Source organism: Leuresthes tenuis, unplaced genomic scaffold (assembly GCF_036924035.1).
Source record: "Leuresthes tenuis unplaced genomic scaffold, fLeuTen1.0.hap1 SCAF_20, whole genome shotgun sequence".
Classification (NCBI taxonomy): Eukaryota; Metazoa; Chordata; class Actinopteri; order Atheriniformes; family Atherinopsidae; genus Leuresthes; species Leuresthes tenuis.
In genome coordinates, this window is record NW_027325374.1 from 5,161,513 (window position 1) to 5,181,881 (window position 20,369).

The following is a 20,369-nucleotide window of genomic DNA, read 5'->3' on the forward strand; positions in this document are numbered from 1 at the left end:
GAGTATTCAAAAAAGAATGTAATTGCTTATAAAAGTAAAGTAAAATTGTTTGCTCTTTGGCTCCTGCTTCTAATGTTAACTAATGTCAGCGTGAGCCCTGCACATGTACAGCCATACACGTGGATTTAATGCCATAAAAGGCCTACAAAAGTATCAAGTGACAGTGTGGTGCAGAGCTGTAAACCCAAGTTACTATTTTACACTTCCATATATGACATGCTGTGTGGAAGTGTTGGGAAACACCTACAGAATTAACATCCATCCAAAATATATACTGCAAAAATAGATCAATAAGAAACAATCTGACTTAAGACAATAAATTTAAGGACTTCCTTGACCTCAAAACAGCCCAAATTATGTAAAGAGGAAGAAACCCACTGACCCACAATATTCAGAATTAGTTCCAAATAAGGCAAAACATTATGGCTGTAAGGACTAAGCATTATAGTTTGGAGTAATTGGGGTTTGGAATAATTTTGCTGACGAAATTTAAAAAACATGGGTAATTTCATCAATTCACACGACTGTTTAAAACCCACAAAATCAGTAAATACGGTGACGAATTGGCCAAGTAACCAGGGGTTAGGGTTACTTGTTATGTGTCTCATCCTGGTCACTTTGATATTCTTATTGTTATTATTATTGAAAAACAATGCCCACGTTGTCTGTCTGTTGTTTTTCTTTTTTTTTTTATCAATGTATAAAGGTCGGTTTACTTTTAAAACAAGCCTGAAGCTAATGGTTTCAAGGCTTGCAATCGTCTCTGGTGTTGCTTTAAATGTACTACTAACAACTTAATTTGATAGATATACTGTACCAGCTGGATGTTGTGGGAGTCAAACACAAGAGAATATATAACGCCACCTGCAACAGTCAAGTCACAAAATGATATGTGGAAAGTTATCCCACTTAAATCTCCATAAAAAAAATCCTGGAGGTGTCAGTTCTTCTTCATATGCTGTGAGACTCGAGGCAACATTCACTCTGAATATTCAATATTTCAGAAGACTTCAAAGATGAGGTAAAGCTGATTTTATTTTATCCCTGTTTTTATGGTATAAAAAGAATGCCTTCGCTCAGTCAGGACGTTATTTAAATGTTATTATCATTGACTTCTTGTGATAAATACACATTTACAACTGTGAGATACGAGATTTGGTCTTTCGAAAACAAACTAGATTAATAGTTTCAGTCTGTGTTTATTTCACCGGGAGGGGGGCTTTCCGTCGGCTGATGAAAGCTTACCACTAGAATGTTCTACGCATGCTCCGTGTGTACGCGTGTTTTGGTGTCAAGCGGCGCTGCTACGCTAGCCGGGCCAGCTAGCAATTTTGCAAGTCATGGTGGGCCATACAGTGAAAGCAGGCTGGAGAATGCTATAGCGGGCAGTATTGTGGAGCTTTTAATATAACCGGACACGATTATCGGTCTTAGGCGATAGTTGCCTTGTGGGCATGAAGACACAGTAACAAAATCTTCATGCGTAAGTATTACATTTAGAGGTTTTTAGTTAATTATTGCGTGCGCCGATACGCGGATTTTAGTGTTTGATGACACAAAGCTAATGTCAGCTAACATTATTAAAACTTTCTTGTGGGGTGATGGCTGGACACTGTTATACGTCTTTTTTTATAAATAAGTTACTTTTGAAAGTAGCTCAATTATGAAGATACTTAGCCGCAAACTAGCTTATAAAGCTAGCACAGAGTAGGGTTTGACTTCCAGTTTAGCATTTTCTTTGAACACCGCCTACTCTCCTTGTCTATTGGCTAGGATTAGCTGGAGTCATGTGTCGTAGCTGCTGTTGAGGCCTGTGAATGGCTGTGCAACCTGTCACTCATCTTTCCACCACTTGTTGCTAGGGAGATTGTTTGACGCTAGCTACAGCGGAAGTAAAGAAGTAAATATTAGCAGAGGCACCTGTCATTTTTGGGGGAAATGGAGATGCCATTTAACCACTTAATGTTGCGACACGTCTTATCATAGTTACTTTATGATATGTAACAAGGGGGTTATATATGTGTAATACCAGTTGCCGATTCGCAAAATACAAGGTAGCTAACAGCTATCGTCATAAGGACAAAGATAGGCGCAGCTGTGCAGGAGGAGGGAGGGACCCTGCCTGCCACCTAACGGTGTCGTTGGTGCGCGTGCGAGCCAGTCCAGCGAGTTTTCTCGACTCTCTCATTCACCTTCAGCACCATCCACTAGAAGTAGTTGTCCTCTGAAGGGTGGGGTGATGCTTAAAGCCCTGTGCCCATCCTCTGTACTGAAAATCCAGGACTGATAAGGCGTTGCATGGTGCGAACCGACACCACTTCTCCGATCTCGGGAGGATGAAGTGGTGGCTAGCAAGTCCGGTTTTTCATTAACATGTGTTTGATGCAAATGTAGGTAGGTAAGACTTGCGTGTCTTGTGGGTAAAAACACTACGATCGTATTGTGAGAGCTGATGTAGCTTGTAAAAGTGAAGCTAAATGTACTTTCTTGTTTCTGTCAGGAATGGGAGGATGAGAGCCTTATGAAGAACCAACCCTACATGCTGGACTCTGAGAAGTGGAAACCTCAGCTTGGATCTTACATTTAAACACATCTTATCCTGTAGAAGACCCTTTCCCCTCTTTAATCACTTTTTATGTTCATGTATCAGTTTCTGTCTTTTAGTGTTAGCACAGAATTATTGATCAAAGGTAGTTGGCCCCGTTTTTGTTTTTATCGTTTACTTTTACTTTTTGTTCCTTTGTAAAGAAATGCTTTACCTGAAAAAGTACTTCACAGAGGGCCTGATTCAGTTCACCATCCTTCTGAGTCTCATTGGGGTGCGGGTGGACGTTGATACCTATCTAAACAATCAGCTGCCCCCATTAAGAGAGATCATCCTGGGGCCTAGCTCAGCCTACACCCAGACACAGTTTCACAACCTGCGCAACACGCTGGACGGCTATGGAATCCATCCAAAGAGTGTGGACCTCGACCATTTTTTCACCACACGAAGGCTGCTAAATCAGGTGCGCCAGTTGGATCGCCTCTTCGTGCCCAGTACTGAGCTCAACACCTGGCTTGTGCATCGTGACTCTGAGACCGTGGTGTCTGCCAGCAGCCAGTCCAGCTCCAGCATAACCCTGGACAATGGGGCCGGCTTAGAGGACGTTAACAACATTGACGCCACCCCGGCCATGAGGGGAGGAGGTGGAGCACCTGAATCCACGTACAACTTGAACACAGCGGACAGCAGCCTGGGAGCCGTGGCCCCAGAGGGCAACCAGGAGCAGGGCAACAGGGATGGCAATGACGACCTCACTAAAGAGGTAACACAGCATGTTTCTAGCTTATTTCTGCATACATGTGGAAAGCACCTGTGAGAAGGAGAGGGGACACCTTCGTTTGGACAGATCCTTGCTGTCATAACAAACATCCATCACAGATTCATGAGTACGACCATGCACATCTGTTAGAATAGATCAAGTCATTAAGAAGTGTTTTGAATGACCTAATTTAATCTTCTGATACAAATGACAATATATATAACTAAGCTTTTTGTTAGCTTAAAAGTGTTCAGCGATAACTTGCGTTAACCACATTTTAATTCACGATTAACAGTGCTTAATAAAAATTTTAAGGTGTGGCAAAGGACAAAAATGCTGTTGAGATTACATTACATGCGAGTATTTTTTTGTTTGTTTTTGTGTCCACACTCCTGGTCTTTTATCAGTGTCAGATATTTTTAGTCAAACCAGTTGAGTCACATTCACAACAGCTGGTCACATTAAATGTCTGTCAGAGTGCAACTTTGACATGTACAGCAAGCAAATCTGCTTCAATTTACCCACAAAATTGACCAGAGGAAAAAGGAAACAACGGTTTATTCGTCTTGTGTGTGTTGCAGTTTATTTTTATTTGTCACAAGTACCTGAACTTATTTGAAACTCACAAAATGGCCCAATCTATGCTTGGGTTTGGGGTTTCACACAAAACTAGAGACTTTCTTTCTGATCACATGATAACCACTATGTCAAAGGGTTTGTCATGGTTGCATCATCTGATTTTTGTTACATGATCTTCCCCCTTGAAGATTATCCACTGTAATGAAAGAAAACAGCTTGTATAAAAGATCCAAAGGACTAGTTTTGACCTCAGTAATTATAAGAAAGGAGTGGGTATTTTTAGTCATGCATAACCCACATTTAAGTATCTCGCTATAGTATTAACACTAACTTGATATTAAACAGACCCCCATCTGGTTATAAGGGTGTTTTTCAGTGGTTGCTCCATGTTTCCCCAGGACATTGACTTGATTGACATCCTATGGCGACAGGACATCGACCTTGGTGCGGGAAGAGAAGTGTTCAACTACAGCAACCGTCAGAAGGAGAGTGAGGAGGAGAAGCCCAACCCCCAGGAGAACAAAGACGGGAATGAGGAACAAGAGAGCTGGAGAAATGACATAAACTTACAGGGTGCTCAGCCAGTGGACGGGGAGACTGGAGAGAGCATACCAGAGCAGGTTTGTTAAGACTAAATGGATCCTTACGTGACATTCTTTAATTGCTATTTAACTGGTTTATATCACTTAAAAAAAGAAATTGGAAACTGGGAATCTGCGCTTGGGTAATAAGAGTCTTATGTCTGCTGAGTATCAGTTTTCGTAAGTGTGGAGACGTTTCAAGTTAGCTTCTTTTCACCAGCTGCCTGAAACATCGTGGGTTGGATCATTTGTGTTCATCTGCAAAATTGCTCTGTTTTTATGACCCTTTCATCAGATGCTGAGTCACAACAGTGGATGAGTTCAGTCCAGCAGATGTAATCATACGTGGGCATGAGTTTGTTGTTCCAAAGATCACTACGACATCACATTTTCTGGGATTAAAATTTCAGACTTGACTTACAGACCGATTAGCCACAACATTAAAAAACGACTGACAGGTGAAGCGAATGACCATGATTGTGTTTTTACTGTCCAAAACTTTGTTTTTGATGCAGTTCACCAATGTCAAACTTGTGCTTGCTTTACACATTTATCTTCCTATGACAGCACTTAAGAAGCCCTTCATTATGCTACTGTTGCCCATCTATACTTGTTCACACTGAACCTAACAGGAACCATTGTGGCGCCGTCCCCATGTGTGTTTTCAGATAGCATATCGACTCTGGGAAATCAGTAGCATCTTTGTGGCTGATTGTACTTAGTAGAAGTCCTTTCGGTTGGTCTTTTTAGCTCCTAGCTGAGAGGAGGATCTTAGCATGAAGGGAACGATCTGGGTCCTAACTGTGTGGTGAATGGTTAAACGTATGTACAGCACAGGAACACGCCCTTAATAAATCTGTAGACGTTAACGATGAAATCAACAGTTCTTAACGTCAGCCTCTAAGAAGTTGAAGAAAAAAACAGAGAAATTCAGCTGCAGTGATATGCAACAGAGGAATTATGTGGATTTTTTTTACTTGTCAACAGTTGGTTCACTATTGCATCATCTCAGTGTTTCTATCTGTGATACAATCAAAGAAAAAGCTCACAAAATTAAGTTGCCACAGAACTCTCAGAGAAACCCTAGAGCTGTTTGATCTGATGCCCTAATGGCAATTAGGTGGTTTTAATGTTGTGGCTGATCAATGTGAATGTAACTCTCATAGTGTTTGTTGACCAGTAGTACGTACCATCTTTTGCATTTTTATTTATTTATTTTCTGTAATGTTCTCCACTTCATACTATATTAGGCAAAAAGGTTCTTACTTGACCACAGGAGCAAACTAGATTTAGAATAATTAAATGGAACAGTGCACTGAGAAACGAGCGCCATGTTACAACCGTGTCTGTTTTAAGACGCTGAAGTGCACTAGATTTTAATCCATATGCAAACTAAAGAAAAGCCATTTGGACTCAGCAGTAGGACTCGTGGGTGGATGCTGTCACTCATAATCTGTTTAAAGGTTAAAATGAGCTAAGTTTCCCACTTAAAGCATTTCATTCGGGCTGGTGTGGAAGCTGGAAGCCCAACCCTGGTGTCCAATAAACAACAAGTCAAAGACCCCTAAATGGGAGGATTTTAGTCTGCTTCCATGCAGAGTCGGTAGCATTTGGTCATGAATCGTTCAGAGGGGGATCTCCTGATCCACATTAGCAGTGATAGACCATATTTATACAGTCCATTACTGATGAAGCAGAATTAGGAAAGGAATTAAAGCGGACATGCTGAGCTTGTGCACAACAGCAATCTGTGTTTTGTAGTAGTTCGGCTATAAGGCATAAGTAAGCTGAAATACAGTGCTTTTTTTGTCTGTGTTGCACAAGCACACAAAGTACAATTAAACCTTTAACTGATAAAGCTCATAATGAGTTGATTTTGCACAAGATATTTGAGAAGATGGATGCACACACATGACTTAGGAGCAGTCCCCAGTTCTCCCATTAGCCTAACCGCTCTGTTTTCCAGGGACAAGGTTCCCCTTTTCTTTTGTGGATCAGAGAGTAAAAGCCATCGAGCCATTCAAATGCCGCCCAACGCTCTATTCGACGAGAACAGGGGTGGGCCAAGGGTGGAATTAGCATTGATCCTCACCGTTAGATGCAGTAGATTGCATTATGACTGGCTGTCAGTCTCTGAAATTTGATTCCCCCACATGGATCCATGTTATGCTGCAGATGATGCAGGTTGACAGCTGAGAATTTGTCAAAATGAGTCAAGTTCTTGTTTTTTTTGTATAAAGAAAAGCCAAAAGGTGTAATTGCGAGCGTTTCTTTTTTAAGTAAAAGTGTAAAAGCGCCCTTACAGCATGTGTTTCTTTTCTTACCAGCTGCCCGGTCTTGGCTCACAGACTTCACTGTCGCTACAAGAGTGCTTGAGGCTGTTGGAGGCTACGTTCCCTTTTGGAGAAGAGGCTGAGGTAAGAATCTAACATTTGCTATCGTTTGGTAAGAGCATACTGCAAAGGAATTACTGTAAAGATATTAGTGTTTTCAGAAACATTTATACATTTTTCAATTAGTTCCCAGCACCCGTTGTTACCGCAGAAATACAAATTTCCAATGAAGAAGTTCCTTCCACATCTCAGGGCCTCCCTCTGGCGCCACAGCTGCCTGCAGCAGAGCCTCAGTTAGACCTGGAGCAGCAGTGGCAAGATATCATGGCCATCATGGAGCTACAAGTAAGAGCGATTTGTTTTCTTGTGTTTGTATCTCAGAACAGCAATATGAACAGTAAAGTGCAGTAGAAATGACGCCTTTTGTGTCATAAAAAGTTGAAAATATACATCACTTAAAAAAGCTATGTAATTTGTTCAAAGGCAATGGAGGTGAACAACACTTCGCTCCCGACAAACTCCAACAGTGCACGTGCCACAGAAGCGACGTCTGAGTCAAACACAGCGGGAAACTTTGGACTTTCCACACCCTCGACACCGATAAACCAGGATGTCAGCCTTCACCAGGCCTCCCTCCCCAGCTGCAGCCAAGATTTCCCCCAGATTTTCAACCCCGAGTTGGACTCTGTAAGCATCACCCCAAGAACCAGCATGCTCACACTTTCCTCCAGCAACTCCACCAACATCAACTCAACGTTTGGAGCCACAAACCTGACGGGGATCTTTCTCCCACCACATGTAAACAGTTCCAGTAACAACGTTACGTCCACACCTGTGCTCCCTGATCCATTCACCACCCTGCTGGAGGAGTCTATGCTTGATGAAATCAGCCTGATGGACCTCGCCATGGAGGAGGGCTTCAGCCAGGCCCAAGCTTCCCAGCTGGAGGATGAGCTTGACTCAGATTCTGGGCTTTCCTTGGACTCCAGCCACAGTCCAGCTTCTCCAAGCAGCTCTGAGACATCATGCTCGTCTGCAGCTTCTTCCTCCTCAACCTCTGCCACATTCTCGGAGGAAGGAGCTGTGGGCTACAGCACTGACTCTGAGGTGGCCACTGTGGAGACGGAGGAGGGTGCTGTCGGGGGTTATCAGCCCGAGTACAGTAAGCTCTGCCGGATGAGCTATCAGGACCCCTCTCAGTTCCACAGCCTGCCTCAGCTGGACAGCATCAGCCACAATCATTCGTACAACCTACCACTCTCCTCTGCCTTCTCTGAGCACCCAGAGCTCCCAGTTTCAACTGGGAAGAAGACTGTTCGCGACAAACACCACTCCAAGCTTCAGCCTCCTCAGGACCTGCTCGACAAGCACGCAAGTCGTGACGAGCGCCGAGCCAGGGCCATGAAAATTCCCTTCTCCAACGAAAAGATCATCAACCTGCCTGTGGAAGAATTCAACGAACTTCTGGCCAAGCACCACCTGAGCGAAGGCCAGCTGGCCCTCATCCGCGACATCCGGAGGCGCGGCAAGAACAAGATGGCAGCCCAGAACTGCCGCAAGCGCAAGCTGGACGCTATCATAAACCTCGAGCAGGGCGTCCAAGACCTGAGGCGCGACAAGTCCCGTCTGCTGAAAGAGAAGATGGAGTTTATTCGCTCCATCCGACAGATGAAGCAGAAGATGCAAAGTCTGTACCAAGAGGTGTTCACTCAGCTACGGGACGAGGAGGGCCGGCCCTATCCTCCCAGCGAGTACTCGCTGCAGTACAGTGCCGACGGCAGCGTGCTGATCATGCCCCGCGGCGTGACGACTGCCGAGCAGAACCGTAAGCCCGAGAAAAAACAAAAAGACAAAAAGAAGTGAGGGCGGACAAACTGCTGTTTATTTATCACTTTGCTAAATCGATAAGAAAGATTTCTGCAGATGCAAAAGAGATGTCCTTTTTTCCTTTTAAGAAGATTCTGGTGAGTAGAAAAATGGCATTGACTACTTCTTCTGCGTTAGTTTCTCCCTTTTCATTCTACATTTTCTTCCCTTGAAACAACTTTGAAGCAGAAGTAGCTCTTCGAGTACCGATGTTTCACTATTTAGATGAAGAGAAGAGGGATATAAAAAGGACATAAAATGAGCTTTTAGAGGGAAAAAAATTAGCCGCTCTTGATCCTTTTGCACCAAACCACTGAAGATGGAGATTTGTAGGGTAAAAAGAAGGGACTGGCATCAGGAAGTGGAGGTAAACAAACACTGGCGACAAGGATGGTTGGAGTACCTATGCACCGGAGGTTTTAAATGACCATCAGATCAAATGTCACCCTGGAGACTTTCAGTGTTTTTTTCTTGTTTGTTTTGTTTTGTTTTTATTGGTCACTGAGGCTTTTAAGTTGCAATTTTCAAGCAAAGAAAAACATCTGAGGTTGTGAGAGTTGAGATACCAAAGGATAAAGGAAGTCCATCATTTTAGGATGCCATCAACACCTGTACTAACCAAAGGTTGTGTGGTGCACATGATCCCGATACATCCTACATGTTCAAACACTGCAGTCTGATTATGTAGGTTTGTGCTGCAAATGCTAGTTTTTGAGTCGGTTTGTTGGTGGCATCGAAGCTCAAAAGGCTCTAAAATAGGTCAGGTTTGATGTGTGGAAGTCAGATGTTGGGATGAGAGGAGTCAGAGGCTCAGTGATCGCGGGCTGGCCACTGCTAAAAGAGGCCTTGAGTTGGAAGTCCTGCAAGAGGAGCAGAGGGATATTTCTGGGAGGAGGCACACTGCATTGCAAAATGTATCAACTTCCTTATAAATTATACATAGCACTGTAATTTGTCTTTAAAAGGCTTGGCTGTATGCATTTTGCTGTGTCTGTCGCTATTCCTTCGCTGCAGGTTTAAATATGGGAGCTGCGATTTGGAAGGCTCTTATTAACTGTTCATAATCTGTAGTATAAGCAAGGTTATAGGTCTAGCCACATCAGCTTTACGTAAAAGTCTACACCTTCTTTGTTGATGTGAACGTTTGCGCGGAGCCTGCAATCACAAGAGAAATTAAACATACCGTGATGGGCCAGGCACTTCGGAGAGTACTGTATCATTTAAACAAAGTCCAGCTATCACACAGATCACATTTATTGGGTTATTTATTAGCTTCTTTTCCTCTCGGATGCCCCGTTTGAAGCATTAACACGAAGCAGGCTCGGTTGACGCTGCGGTGTAGACAGCGAAATCTCTTCAAGTAACTCATTTGCCAACTTTACCTAGCCGAAAGCCACTTGAGGTAATTTTTAAACTGCTGTAAAGCCGAGCTTTTGGCTTGAGGTCCTACGTTTTTAAGTGTTTGTGTTGACAAAGTGAGCCACGTTGTTACATGAGATACAAGTTAACGCGAATGTGTGAAATGACAGCGTGTGTTGTGGCCAGTTTGAGTTGAATGCCTTGATTTAAAATTTCATCATCTTCACTTTCAGACGTTTTGAGAACCGAAGAGGAGCGTTCTCAAAGTAGAAGTGCTATTAATTGTCTATTTGAATGACGTTTGTCAGTGCGTGTGTTATATCACCCTCTTTAAAAAAAAAAAAGAAAAGAAATAAAAAAATAGGTCTGTTGTTGCAGCTGAGATAGCAGTTAGGCTAGATATTTACAAGAGGCTGAACAGAACTCGCAGCATTAAGACCATGTCCAAAAAAAACCTGTTTTGAAAGGAGAAATGTCCTCATTTAATGTGATATTCAGGCATGAACCTCTGGTTAACATTCACGTCAGTGTAACCCAGTGCAACACCAGTTATGAAGCACTGCTACTACTTAGTGCACTTTTTTGTCCGTCTTGTTATGTAAATATTTTCATGTTTGTGTTCGTTATGATTTATGTAGTTTGTCAAATGTCTCCATAACAGTCTCACCCCCTGCTTTGAGTTTGGATGTAGTTCCCTGTTTTGAGATATTTGCTGGCAATCAAGAATTGTTTTTATTGATTAATAAAGTGTTTTTATTTTCACCTGTGACTCTTGTGCTAGTTGTCCGTGCTTTACTTAGAGGGGGCGTCAGCTTTTTATGGAGAAAGATAATGGAGAAAACCACAGGGGTGTACTGACATTATAACCACAACTACACAAGGCTTGATTGACCTTGAATTAAACTTCATCTCAAAAGTTGTCAAGTTAGACAATTTAGTCGTGATACAGAACCCCGTATCAAAGCAACACTACAGAAGTTTGTGAACCCTACAACGACGTGTTTTTCTGCTATACACGTTCCCCGGGGGCAGAGGTGCCACGGCACGCGATCAGCTGTCGATGGCGTCTTTGTGGCCTCTTCAACGTGACGACAAACTCGAGCGTATGGCCGAACATTTGCAGGGCTGAGGCACAGATTAGTTTCTATAACAGAGAAACACAACTGTAGGGGGCGTCAAAGAGCAAAACATTAGCCAAATTCTCAAGCCTTACACAATGGTTGTCAGCTGTTCTTGTGCCTTTACAGCTCCAGTAAAACAAACCTCAGGCTCATGAAAACGATTGGGCAGATAAGTCCGTTCTATACTGCTAATATCCACTTTGATTTGGTCTGAGATTGAGGTGGTTTCCCGTCATCATGGGACAGAGTTATTAATACCTTTTGAGACCAAATACAAGCAGATGTTTACTGTTAATCTGACACTGCCGTCCTCTCTTAATTACAACAACATTGCTACTTTTTGGCATGATAATTTCCATGCTACTCACAGCTGTTCATTCATAAAAACGTGCTCTCGATGTGTTGGGTCAGCGTTTCCAAACCGTGGTCGTCCAGGCTCGTTTCCCTGCTCCAGCACTCCAGCTGAAGAAGCGCGTCTTCATCAGCTCTATGTAGAGCCATTTATTTGAATCAGGTGTGTTAGAGCAGGGAAACGAGCCTCCAGAACCACGGTTGGGAAACACTGTTACGCGATTAAGTGAGAAATGACGCATAAAACACCCCTTTTTATGAGAGAGTTTGAACCCTTGGATTATTAAGAATGATAATGAACATTGAAGGTAACGATGTTAATAAGCTAACAGAAAGAAACTCTGGTTATTTTATGGTTATAAACCCCGTGTGGAACCAAACATTTGATGAGATTTATCTCCTGAGAAGGTTTATCAGTAATGGAACTAAATAATCAATGCAGACTAATAACTCTGTAAAATGTAAAAGATCTTGAGACACTGTTATAACAAAAAGTGGTTTATTCTCCAAAAGCGACAAGCAAGACATAAAGAAAAACACTACAAAGATTACAATGACGAAATTAATCACAGAGACTGTTTTGTAAGCGTACACCGAACAAGTTCCACGGAAACGGCAAAGAAGAACTCAGCTTTGCCCTCAAAGCACCGATAAACTGAGAATTTAAAACAAATGGCACGCCGAAGAAATGAGAACATCACCTCACTGATACCCAATCAGTGCATCCATCATTCCTGCATGCACACCTCAGTATGGAAAACGGGATCATTTGAAGGTGTTTCGGCTCGTTTTTCATACCATGATTGTAAATTTAATCACTTTTGTTGGTGTGTGTTTTAAAGAATGTCACATGCTCTCTTTGCCATGGAAACAGTGAGTTACACTGTGTGATTAACTCAGCCATCTGTTTAGAGTATATAAAAGTAAATTAACTAGTATCTGTTGAACCAGAGAACGTACCAACCGCCATCAGAGGATGACTTTAATACTTGAAGTGGGGTCTTAAAGTCGCTGCCCCCCAGTGACGTACGACGGCTCTGCTCTGTGTAATTGTGACTAATTGTGTCAGCGCAGGCCTAAAAGCAGCCCTGGCTGCAACTCGCTGTGAGCACGGAAAGGGAAAGGAACGACTGATGCACTGATTGGAAACGATACAGAAAGCAAGTGGACTGGAATGGATGCTGAAAATGAACACTGCCTCGTTTTTCGTTTTGTTTTCTTTCAGCTGAACTTGGTTTTGTCGCGCAAACCTGAAGCTTATATATATTTAGATTATATCCACATAAAAGTTGAATCAAATGAGTGACACCACACCAAAAGACAAATGAGTCCATTGATGTCTTGCTGGTCTTTGCCTCCCTGCCCGACCCTCCCTAATACCCCCCTCCCACCCTGGAAAGTACAATGAAGTTCAAAACTACAGTTTCTCAGTCTTGCCCTGACCCTTTGCCTCACCCTGTGTTAGTTTTTGTCATCCTTTTTCTCATCTTCAGAGGGATACGAGTGCCAAGTGAGCCTCTCCTCGTAGAAAGAGATGACCACCTGCGGACACTTCACGTTGGCCTCTTTTGCGGGCACCAAGTCAGCTTCGTCGGAATTTTTCCTGTGCAAAAGACAAACAAAATGACTTCTCTGACAAAGGGAGAAGTTTTCCGGCCGCTGGTGTTCGGCAACATTGAGCCGTACAAACCATTTCATGAGGAACATGAGTTCTCCTGTGGAATCTGTGGCTCCGATAATCCTTTCAGGATCCAGACCTCGAGCAAAGCCCCTGAGCTTCTCAGTCTAACAATTACAAAAAAACGCAAATATCAGTATCTTTCTTAGAAAAACCAGCATGAAGGACACATTTTTTAAATCAACAGCGAAACTGTCAGGGCAGCGACTGAAAATAATCTATTGTGAATTCTTTTGACACTAAAATGTCCAACTGTGGTAAAAAACAATTAAACTACTAAAACTTAAGCTCAATTATTGTTTATTACGGACATTTTTTATTCATTAACAAAATCTCTAAGTTTACTTTTAAATATTAGCAGAATTATAGTATAATAGCGGCATCAATAGCTATTATTTGTTCACCAAATAATGGTGACTAACTGTTGAATATTTGATCTGTTTGGCTTCACGTGTTCGAGCGCTAAAGTCACAATAAACACCTGCCACCTGTGATTCTTTACCTCATCAGCTCAGTGTAGTTGGTCTTTCTTGGACTGTAAAAATAATAAAATAACTAATTAACTAAATTAAATGCATGTTTTTGGGCTGTGGGAGGAAGCCCGAGACATGGGGAGGACATCTGAAACAGCAGGCTGACATGAAAGATTGTTTAATCATTCTGACATTAAGGAGCCAGACCCATACGCTTACGTCGTCTTTTTTCTTCTTTGATTTACTCTCGTCTCCTTCTGCATCTCCGGCCGCCTTCCTCTTTCCATCCTGTGCCGATTTCTGAGACTGCAGGAATTCAGCAATGAGATCCGGACAGTCCAAGTTGTCCTCTGGCTCCCATGTGTTGTCCTCACTGCAGATTTAGGTACAAGAAAAATCTGTGTTTGATTCATGAACTCATCATCTGCTAAAGCTGGCACCATCTCATTCTCCTGGTTTTCATTTCCTAAGAACAAGCCAACAAATATCCATAAACAAGTGCAACATATAAAAGAAAATACTTACTCAGAGAAGCCTTTCCACTTGAGAAGGTACTCTACCCTGCCTTTCACCACCCGACGATTCAGAACCTTCTCCACCACGTACTCCTCCTCCTCCTCTTCTTCTTCTGCCACATCGTCTGCCTTCTTCTCCTTCTTCTCAACTGTGGTCATTTTAGTCTCTGTGAGGTTACAAACGGGGAGGGGGGGGGGTATGGGTACAGTACTTTTAAACACCTTCAGACCCTTGAAACCTGAAAACGTTTTACTGCCTGCAGGCATTCGGATTCACAAGCAGTTTGAGATGTTTGCATTTATCTGGGACAGGTGTGTTCTCGCTAAGATTCACAAACATTTACAGACCTTAAGTGACACAGAGACATTTATGTTAGGAAGTAATGATGTATAAAACCTTCTGTAACAGTGGGACCATCGTTAGGGGGTTCTGTAGTCTGGCTCATACTCATCAGGTAGACCTGGGGACCAGCAGGTTCCTGGTCAACACCAAGATTGTTGCATGTTGGAATCAATGTGGTAGAGAAGGAGAAAACAGAGTTGGAGAGTGGGATTTAATGAAGAGATACATGGGTGACAATGTGAGGCACAGCAGACGGATAACAGTCAATATGTCATCTATTTTCTTTCAAATTTGTCCCACACTTGGATTTCAAACTTAAAAACGGACTGTATAATCTGCATTGCCTTGTGTTACCCACGTACCATTAACCTTATGACATAAACTCCCTGGGTTTCTTAAGGGAGTGTGGGGGGGGGGGCTCTTCCAAGTTGATCCTTGAATGCAAAAATATGACCTTGAGGATCCAGTGGGTAAGATTTTAGGGTGATGACACCAACCATGTTTTCAATGGTGTGAGAACACGTGCAAACCAAACACGGCCGTCTTTGATGTGAGTAAAAAAAGGTGAAGATTTAATCCGATTTAAACAACTCTGCTAATCTGACCTGGCAAAGGCGGATGAAATGACACAACCCGACAGCTGAGGCGGAAACAATAAACCAAATTGATTTGGGATAACATTCCAGATATTTTCCAGTTAATACAAACATTGCTTCAGATTTTGTTTGCAGGTGAAGGGAAACCCAGTTGCCGGCTCCTTCCCTGCCGCTGTAGTTTGGCGATTCGCTATAAATCACCACATCCTTCACGCTGGAACTTCTAGTGTGCGACACAGCGAGCAAACTGCATTTCATGCATTGCTACATTTTCAGATTTTGACCTCAATACCATGTTTTTCTTCAAACTAGTTGGGAAAATAATTTGGAAAATACAAATTTGGGTATTTGAAATACTTTTATTTACTGAACATTTATGCAAATCAATTGAAATACTTAAATATAACTTATAGGAGTTATGTTTAACTGTGATATTGACTATTTTTTTCCCTGGAAATGGGGATTTCCAAAAATAAAATCAGCAGAATTTTATCATTCCTATATTTATATCTTGTTTTTGTCTAACCTCTAATATTCTGAGCCAAAAATCTTCGCTTCAGAGCTACTTGAATACACAAGACTTTCCATTTTTACTCCTTCCCATTGCCTGAAGGTTTTTACAGAGAGGATTGTTCATGTCATGTGCCCCGGACTCTTTTTAAAGCACACTGGCTCTTTTTGTGCACATTCCCTGATACTGAAACAGCCATAGAGTGCTCAAGAGCCGAGATACCGCAGTTTACAACTTTGCTGTGCTTTCCAGCCCTGCAGCACACTGTTTTTTGGCATGAATGTGGGCGTGTCTGAGGCTCTCTTCCACATGATAACTATTTCATCTGTACGGCGACACATTTTCAGGACTGAAACAGAGATGTTTGTGTTTTATCCCACAACTGTAGGGGGAGCAAATATGGGTCAAATTCTCTGGTGTTCCTTTAAGCAGAGATTTGCCATTCAATATATTTCATTATCCCCGTTTATGACAATATTTTCAGATGTCTACAGCCAAAGGGAGCAGGTGAAAATCCATCCAACCATTTTCTATACCCGCTGGACGCTGGAGCCTATGCCAGCTGCCACTGAGCAAGAGGCAGGGTACACCCTGGACGGGTTGCCAATCCATCACAGGGCCAACAAAGAGAAAAGCAGCCATGCACTCAATCCTATGGTCAGTTTGGGATCACCACCTAACCAAACATGCATATTTCTGAATGGTGGGGGGATGCTGGAGTACACAGAGAACCATGCACAGGAAAAGCATGCAAAGGCCTCAGCTGGGACTCGAACCGGCAACCTTCAGTTCTTAATCACCTAATTAATAAGAATTTAAATAATTATGTGCCTGGTTTCATCCAACATGTAAATTTCTACTACAATGAGTCATTTTACTATTTATATATATATTTTTTTTTTAATTGAAATGTTTTTGTTTGACTACATGTAAAAATCTGGGCTGATATTTAAAAATGTATACCTTTTTCACTTTTAGTGTCTAGCCTAATTAACTGTATTTTTGCACAGCTTTGAAATATTACCGCACACACGGGTCGTTTTCGCTAATAAGTAATGAAAAAGGGGGAGGACCAGAGGCACTCATGGTCGATTTTTGTTGCTGCCAGGACCGACAACAGGAGGTTTGCTACACCTGGCGGCAGCAGCAGCAGCTTTGCAGCGTGGAACGCCACAGACGATACAAAGGGATGCCAATAAATCAAACCGAGCAATTAACTGCTCCGAATTAGCATTATCTCAGAGCAAAATGCGTCCTTAAAGCTGGGTTCAGGCGGAGGTGTTCCTAACGTTGACTGACAAAAGGCAGAAAATAGCGCACGACAAAGCCTGAGAGGGACCCACAGTTTGCAGCTAACTGGTGTCTCCTCCATATTGCTTTGGCGGTAGCAACTACTGTAGCATTCCAAGGGATGTCTGTCGGTTACAGAGATTACTTGTGGTTAAACATAAAATCAAACGTCTATCAATAATCAGTGATTAAACGCATAGGAGGTTACATAATGAATCCATATACACACATGAACCTAACAGCTCGCTAACGTTTGGCTCGTGCACAATCAAATGAACACGTTTGGAAGGAAGAGGGGGAAAAAAAACTCACCGATTATTTAAAATTTAACCGGTTATCTTTAATGTTCCAGCAGCACCAAAATTAAAACAACTCGACCGCCGTTGTGTCTGAATGATAGAGTACTAACGCCGCTGTTTGTGTGTATTTGTTGTCCAAACGCAGAGCCGCTAGCTTGACAACAACGAATTGTGTCGTTTTCGCCCCTTCGTCTGGTATGAGAGAAGAAGAAAAAACGTCCGTTAGAGCGCGGCGCCGATCCATTCTCCCAGACTGCGCAGCGCACGGATTTACACGTCAGCGTAGCAAGCAGCGCTCGTGCTCCATCCATTTTGTTTGTAGATCTGTTACTGCAGCGTACGAGCAAGCGACGGACTGGATCAACGGACCGGCCTCAACTGCACAAAGTACAATACTTAATGATTCCACATGGGCTCTACTCACGGCTGGATGAGCAAGGGGCCAAAGAGGGCAGGGGGGCCCTACTTAAGGGACCCTGAAAGCTCCATTGTCACCCATACATTTCTGTCTGTTATTTTGGGTTAAAATCTATTAGAAATATGCACACAGTAACACCAAAATGTGCTATTTCTACATGTGCAAAATATGACTAAAATTGTACTTTATACTCATTCTCTACTAAATCTGCAACATTTCAAAGAAAACTGTGACTCTTGGATGTGTTTGCACGCTTTTTTAAAAAAAAGCAAAACTTTTGCATACAAACACTTGGTGTTGAGCTGTAATGTGAAACAAATCAAAAGCTTTATACCCAATATTAAAGTATTAATAAAAACATTTATATGGATGTTTTTTCTCTGTACTGGGTGATTTTAATTCCGATGTGCCTCTCTGATCATTAACAAATAACCCAAATCCTGCAGGAAAGGTGGATAATGCACCACTTACTTTCTGTTAAAGTGTCAGAATAACCACTGAACCTATTAAAAAAAAAACAGGACATCTCAGAGATGAAGAGGATTCTGTGTTTTCCATGACAATTAATTTATTCTTGATAGATCACAGAGACAAATGAGAGAACAAAAAGAGATATTTTCATCTGGGCTGTGATTTATTCTGATCTCCCTGCGTAAATCAGTTAATCATGTGACCACACCACCATCTAGTGGACATTTAGTTCTCTGCAAGGCTGAAAACGCTTTGTTTCCATTCAATGAAGCATCCTGATGTTGATCAACTGAATAGGATTTCTGTTTTAATTGCATTTGTTCTAGAATATGCTGAGTTATTATGTTAATATTTCTATCTAACTGATATTGAGCATGGGATTTAAGTATAAAAACTGGATCGAATAATTCCTTAGAACCGACTAAATTGGCAGGCTTTACCTTTAATCTTTACATGAAATCGTTATTTTCTCAATCCTGAGAAGAAAAGAAAAATCTGAACAAATTTGATGACAAAAACAACCTCTTTTTACCTACATCTTTGTCACATTTTCATTATCAACATTTCCTATATTCACACATACATAGTCTCATCTATCAAGCATGTTCTAGAACTACTCATAGATGTAGTTTTCACTATTTATCATCATGTCATGGATCTTTCAATTCAAGACAGTGTTTTAAGAAGTCACTCTATCGTTGTCAGTTTGTCCGTCAGTTAATCCAAACTTTTTATGAAGAGACACGAGACTTGGGTAGATTTTCAGGCACCAACGTCAGCATCCATTTACACCACCATTATCTCTTTTACACAAGCAGGATGGCCAGTCCCCCTCTGTAAATACCATAACATTTCACCTTGTTCACATATTTAAAAAAAGAGACAGAAATCAACACATTTGTGGACTCATTTGGTTAAACTCGTCCACATCAATCCACACATATGTACCAACAGTTTCACAATGAAAGCGATGGTCTCCATTACAATCATAATAACAATAAGACAGAAGTCACAGAGAGGATATCATATCCCAGAAGACATCTTATCATTTTAACTCCGTATCTCATAACAACATAGTAATATCTTCACACTTATAGGAGCATCAAAGCTTTCAGCCACTTTCCTCACCTGAGTAAACTCCATCTGGTGATGTGTAAGTGGATCTGGTGCTCAGACTTTTTTTGGTTCAAACTATTTATGGTACACAACACGTGCAATGCGTGTCTCATGGGGCTTTCATCATGAGGCTGTATGCTAGAGGTAAACATTCCTGGATTGAAAGGCTCGTCAATTAACATCAAACTTTATAGAGAAACGGTTCTAGGTATGATTAAGCTGTTTGACTGAAAACTAATTTATCATTATTTTCTTTTACTTGACTGCATAGGTTGGAAATATATATTCTTGGTGAACTGGGCATCCCATTTCCTTTTATTGAAAGAAAAAAGGAGATAAAAAAAAGGATTGTTCAGTGTAATCACTCAGCCACAATTAATCATTTACAGTGGGAAACCCCTGCAACTCCCAGGATGATGAAAGGGGGTGTCTCAGGTGCAAAATGATCATTAGTTTGATCCTTAGCCTCTAATGCACCCTCTAATTAGATTAGATTAGATTTCCCTTTATTGTCCCACCATGGGGACATTCGCAAGCTTATTTTAGCACAATAAGCCTCTTTCTTTCATTTCAACATGCTTTTCAACTGTGGAGGTAATATTGGAAACTATATACAAAAATATCTATCTGATATCTATATATAATTGATTATAAATTAATTGACTTCCTTTCTATGTGTATTGGTAATGTAAATAACTGTAAACAAAATCTCATCGTTATTCTATGGTGCATTCGCTGTACCTCGGAAATACAATAACTTGTATTAGACTTTCGCGTGTTCGAGGCACACAATGAGAAAAAGACATACTTGACACGGAATTTGCTTTCTTATTTTCTAATAATAACAAACGCACGTCAGCTGATGTAATTAAAGTGACAACTAAACAAAAGCCCCATATTTATTTTGTCCAACGCTTTAGTAACAAGTGATTGATACATTTACCGAAACTACTTTTTTATATAATAAAAATGAGAACGTTGAGTTTGATAAATCTTTCCTGAGTTAACTACAAATGAAACGCGAATTCTTTAGGCTATTTCTTGTAGTTTTCTCCTTAATGGAATTTCAAAATTCCGACTTCTCTATTGCCACCGAATATAGCACGAAACCTGATCTATGCCCCGCCCTCTTGACTTACGTACCAGCCAAAGCTGTTCGACGTC

The 20,369-nt window shown here is 41.6% G+C and overlaps 2 protein-coding genes across 5 annotated transcripts; one reads left to right on the forward strand and one right to left on the reverse strand.

Annotated features, from left to right (window-relative positions):
* Positions 1 to 1,298: 1,298 nt before the first annotated feature.
* On the forward strand, positions 1,299 to 10,785 carry nfe2l1b (nfe2 like bZIP transcription factor 1b). Of its 3 annotated transcripts, none has more exons than XM_072374092.1 (6): positions 1,299 to 1,483; positions 2,501 to 3,308; positions 4,283 to 4,504; positions 6,793 to 6,882; positions 6,985 to 7,143; positions 7,282 to 10,785. In XM_072374092.1, the coding sequence occupies exons 2-6, from the start codon at positions 2,751 to 2,753 to the stop codon at positions 8,659 to 8,661; spliced, it is 2,409 nt and encodes an 802-aa protein (XP_072230193.1). In that variant the 5' UTR covers positions 1,299 to 1,483; positions 2,501 to 2,750; the 3' UTR covers positions 8,662 to 10,785. The 3 variants fall into 3 exon arrangements, with proteins under 3 accessions (XP_072230193.1, XP_072230194.1, XP_072230195.1); XM_072374093.1 differs by lacking the exon at positions 1,299 to 1,483 and adding an exon at positions 1,500 to 2,394; XM_072374094.1 differs by lacking the exon at positions 1,299 to 1,483 and adding an exon at positions 1,500 to 2,390.
* Positions 10,786 to 11,977: 1,192 nt separating this feature from the next.
* cbx1b (chromobox homolog 1b (HP1 beta homolog Drosophila)) lies at positions 11,978 to 17,420 on the reverse strand. 2 transcript variants are annotated; one of them, XM_072373473.1, is made up of 7 exons: positions 17,214 to 17,420; positions 14,867 to 14,938; positions 14,559 to 14,640; positions 14,172 to 14,328; positions 13,866 to 14,019; positions 13,186 to 13,280; positions 11,978 to 13,098 (listed from the first exon to the last, which is right to left on the reverse strand). In XM_072373473.1, the coding sequence occupies exons 2-7, from the start codon at positions 14,867 to 14,869 to the stop codon at positions 12,957 to 12,959; spliced, it is 633 nt and encodes a 210-aa protein (XP_072229574.1). In that variant the 5' UTR covers positions 14,870 to 14,938; positions 17,214 to 17,420; the 3' UTR covers positions 11,978 to 12,956. The 2 variants fall into 2 exon arrangements, with proteins under 2 accessions (XP_072229574.1, XP_072229575.1); XM_072373474.1 differs by lacking the exon at positions 14,867 to 14,938 and having other exon boundaries at positions 17,214 to 17,418.
* Between the last annotated feature and the right edge of the window lie 2,949 nt (positions 17,421 to 20,369).

Coding starts and splice junctions, on each gene's coding strand:
- nfe2l1b (XM_072374092.1), top strand. CDS start 2,751: ATGCTTTACCTGAAAAAGTACTTCACAGAGGGCCTGATTCAGTTCACC. Junction 3,309..4,282: donor ATGACGACCTCACTAAAGAG/GTAACACAGCAT, acceptor ATGTTTCCCCAG/GACATTGACTTGATTGACAT. Junction 7,144..7,281: donor TGGCCATCATGGAGCTACAA/GTAAGAGCGATT, acceptor ATTTGTTCAAAG/GCAATGGAGGTGAACAACAC.
- cbx1b (XM_072373473.1), bottom strand. Junction 13,281..13,865: donor CAAAGAAGAAAAAAGACGAC/GTAAGCGTATGG, acceptor TGTAATTGTTAG/ACTGAGAAGCTCAGGGGCTT. Junction 13,099..13,185: donor CTCATGTTCCTCATGAAATG/GTTTGTACGGCT, acceptor TCTTTTGCACAG/GAAAAATTCCGACGAAGCTG.